General features: G+C 38.8%; 1 protein-coding gene across 2 annotated transcripts in view; it reads left to right on the plus strand.

The window, feature by feature from the left end:
- DUSP19 (dual specificity phosphatase 19) overlaps positions 1-2,020 on the plus strand; it is a 32,476-nt gene that overhangs the window by 7,035 nt on the left and 23,421 nt on the right. For both annotated transcript variants that reach the window (XM_030887284.2, XM_045296113.1), the window contains exon 2: positions 828-874. In XM_030887284.2, coding sequence (XP_030743144.1) covers positions 828-874 — 47 coding nt within the window. The remainder of the gene's footprint in view (positions 1-827; positions 875-2,020) is intronic.

The raw sequence follows: 2,020 nt of genomic DNA on the forward strand, positions 1-2,020 counted from the left end.
ACACTGTGTCTCCAGTGTTGTCCCCTGTAGGGCCATGGGTCCGCGGGGGGACATTGTGTTGCATAGTGGGGCTGGCCATGTGGTCCTCTCTGTGCATTGGCTGTTCTGAGCGGGGATATCGTCCTCAAGGCTTGATGGACCCTTCCTGTCTATTTTAAAGCATGTACATATCTTTTTGCTTTGTCTAGTTCTATTTTAACAAAATTGGTGTCATAACCTAATTTTATCACCTAGTCTATTGAAAACAGAGTTCTGCACAAGTAAATGTTTTCTAATAGCTGCATATATGGTACCACATAATTAACTCATGTTTAATTTAATGTAGCCTCCATCATGCAGGAGCTCTAGTGGTGCTGTTGAGTACATCCTGGACAGCTGACTGCAAAGTCAGAGGTTCAAAGCCCAGGGGTTCCAAGAGAGAGAGAGGAGGTCCTCCTGTTCTCATAAAGATTTATAGCTTAAAGTTACAGATAACTTAAGTCAGAATGCGCTCCATGGCAATGGATTGAAATTGGTGGAACTCCTATCATTGGGCTTCTAAACAGTAGTATAATGAAAAAGCCTGATACATAAATCTTTTCAACATGTTTGACTTTAGGACAGATTCCTAAAACTGGAATTTCATGAGTCCAAGAGCATATTTAAGGTAAATCATTTTTTGATGAAAGATACCAAATTGTCTTATTAGAAATTAAGACTGAGGTCCTCCCAAGATTTTTTTGATGGGCGTTTCTGTTTAAAACATAAATAAATAAATTGCTATAAATATTTATTTGGAAAAGTTGGTTATTTTATATGTTAAGGTGATAATGATTTATTTCTTACAGGGTCACAAGATGCTGCTCATGATCTGGAAACACTGAAAAAGCACAAGGTAAAGAAAATGCTTCAGTTCAGCACTAGATACAGAATGTGATTTCCAAAACTGTATTCATCATGGGTACATTTCAGAATTTAATTAATAACATTTTGTTTATCATTAAAGGGTACAGAAAGTATTTTACCTATTTCAAGTATGTGAATTTATAATCTATCCTTCCAGCTTTATATGCTTTGTCGTTTTCCTTCATGCATCTAACCAGGTATTCTACTTATATAGCTTATGATGTAGTCAGTTCCTTAATATAGCCCCTGTAGCCATAATTCCTCCGTGGTATATTGTGAATTCTATCAAATGATACACTACATTGGTTAAATTTGCAGCACAAGACCTCTTTAAAGTGTTAAGAGCAAGCATGCCACTTTGAGGATTAAGGTCACCTGACCCAAGTCCCAGTATTTTCAATGGCCTCATATGAATAGTTGAACACTGAATAAGGAAGACTGTAAAAGAAGGGACACATTTGCATTATCGCGGTGGTGAAGAACTCTGAAAGTGCCATGCACTGCCAAAAAACAGTGTCTCAGAAGGACAACCAGAATACTCCCTAGAAGCTGGAATGGTGAGACTTTATCTCACACAGGACACATTATCACGAGAGATCAGTCCCTAAAAAAGGACATCACGTTTAATAACGTAGAACGGGAGTTAAAAAGAGGAAGATCTTTAACAAGATGGATTGACCCAGAGGCTACCTCAACAGGCTCCAGCATTCACAGCAATTATGAGGATGCTGCAAGACCAGCCAGGATTTTGTTCTGTTCTACATAGGCTTACTCTGTATCAGAATTGAGTTGACAGCAACTAAGAAAAACAACAATGCCTATGGTTATAATTCCATTTGGGAAGAAGTTCTCTGTTATGGTAATGGACATGATTAGGGTAGGATGTATGCAAAATTTCCACCTTACACTAAGGCAGAGGTTCTCAACCTGTGGGTCGCAAGCAACCCCTATGGGGCTCGAACAACCCTTTTATAGTGGTCGCCCGATTCATAACAGTAGCAAAATTACAGTTATGAAGTAGCAATGAAAATAATTTTATGCAGTGTTGCTTGGTTTTGCTCTGTCTTGTTTTTATGCATGTTGTCTCCACAGGCCTGTCTGGATAGGACAGGCTGGATGAACAATCTGGAGGAGA

Source organism: Echinops telfairi, unplaced genomic scaffold (genome assembly GCF_000313985.2).
Source record: "Echinops telfairi isolate 266 unplaced genomic scaffold, ASM31398v2 ScPeMD7_3;HRSCAF=10, whole genome shotgun sequence".
Classification (NCBI taxonomy): Eukaryota; Metazoa; Chordata; class Mammalia; order Afrosoricida; family Tenrecidae; genus Echinops; species Echinops telfairi.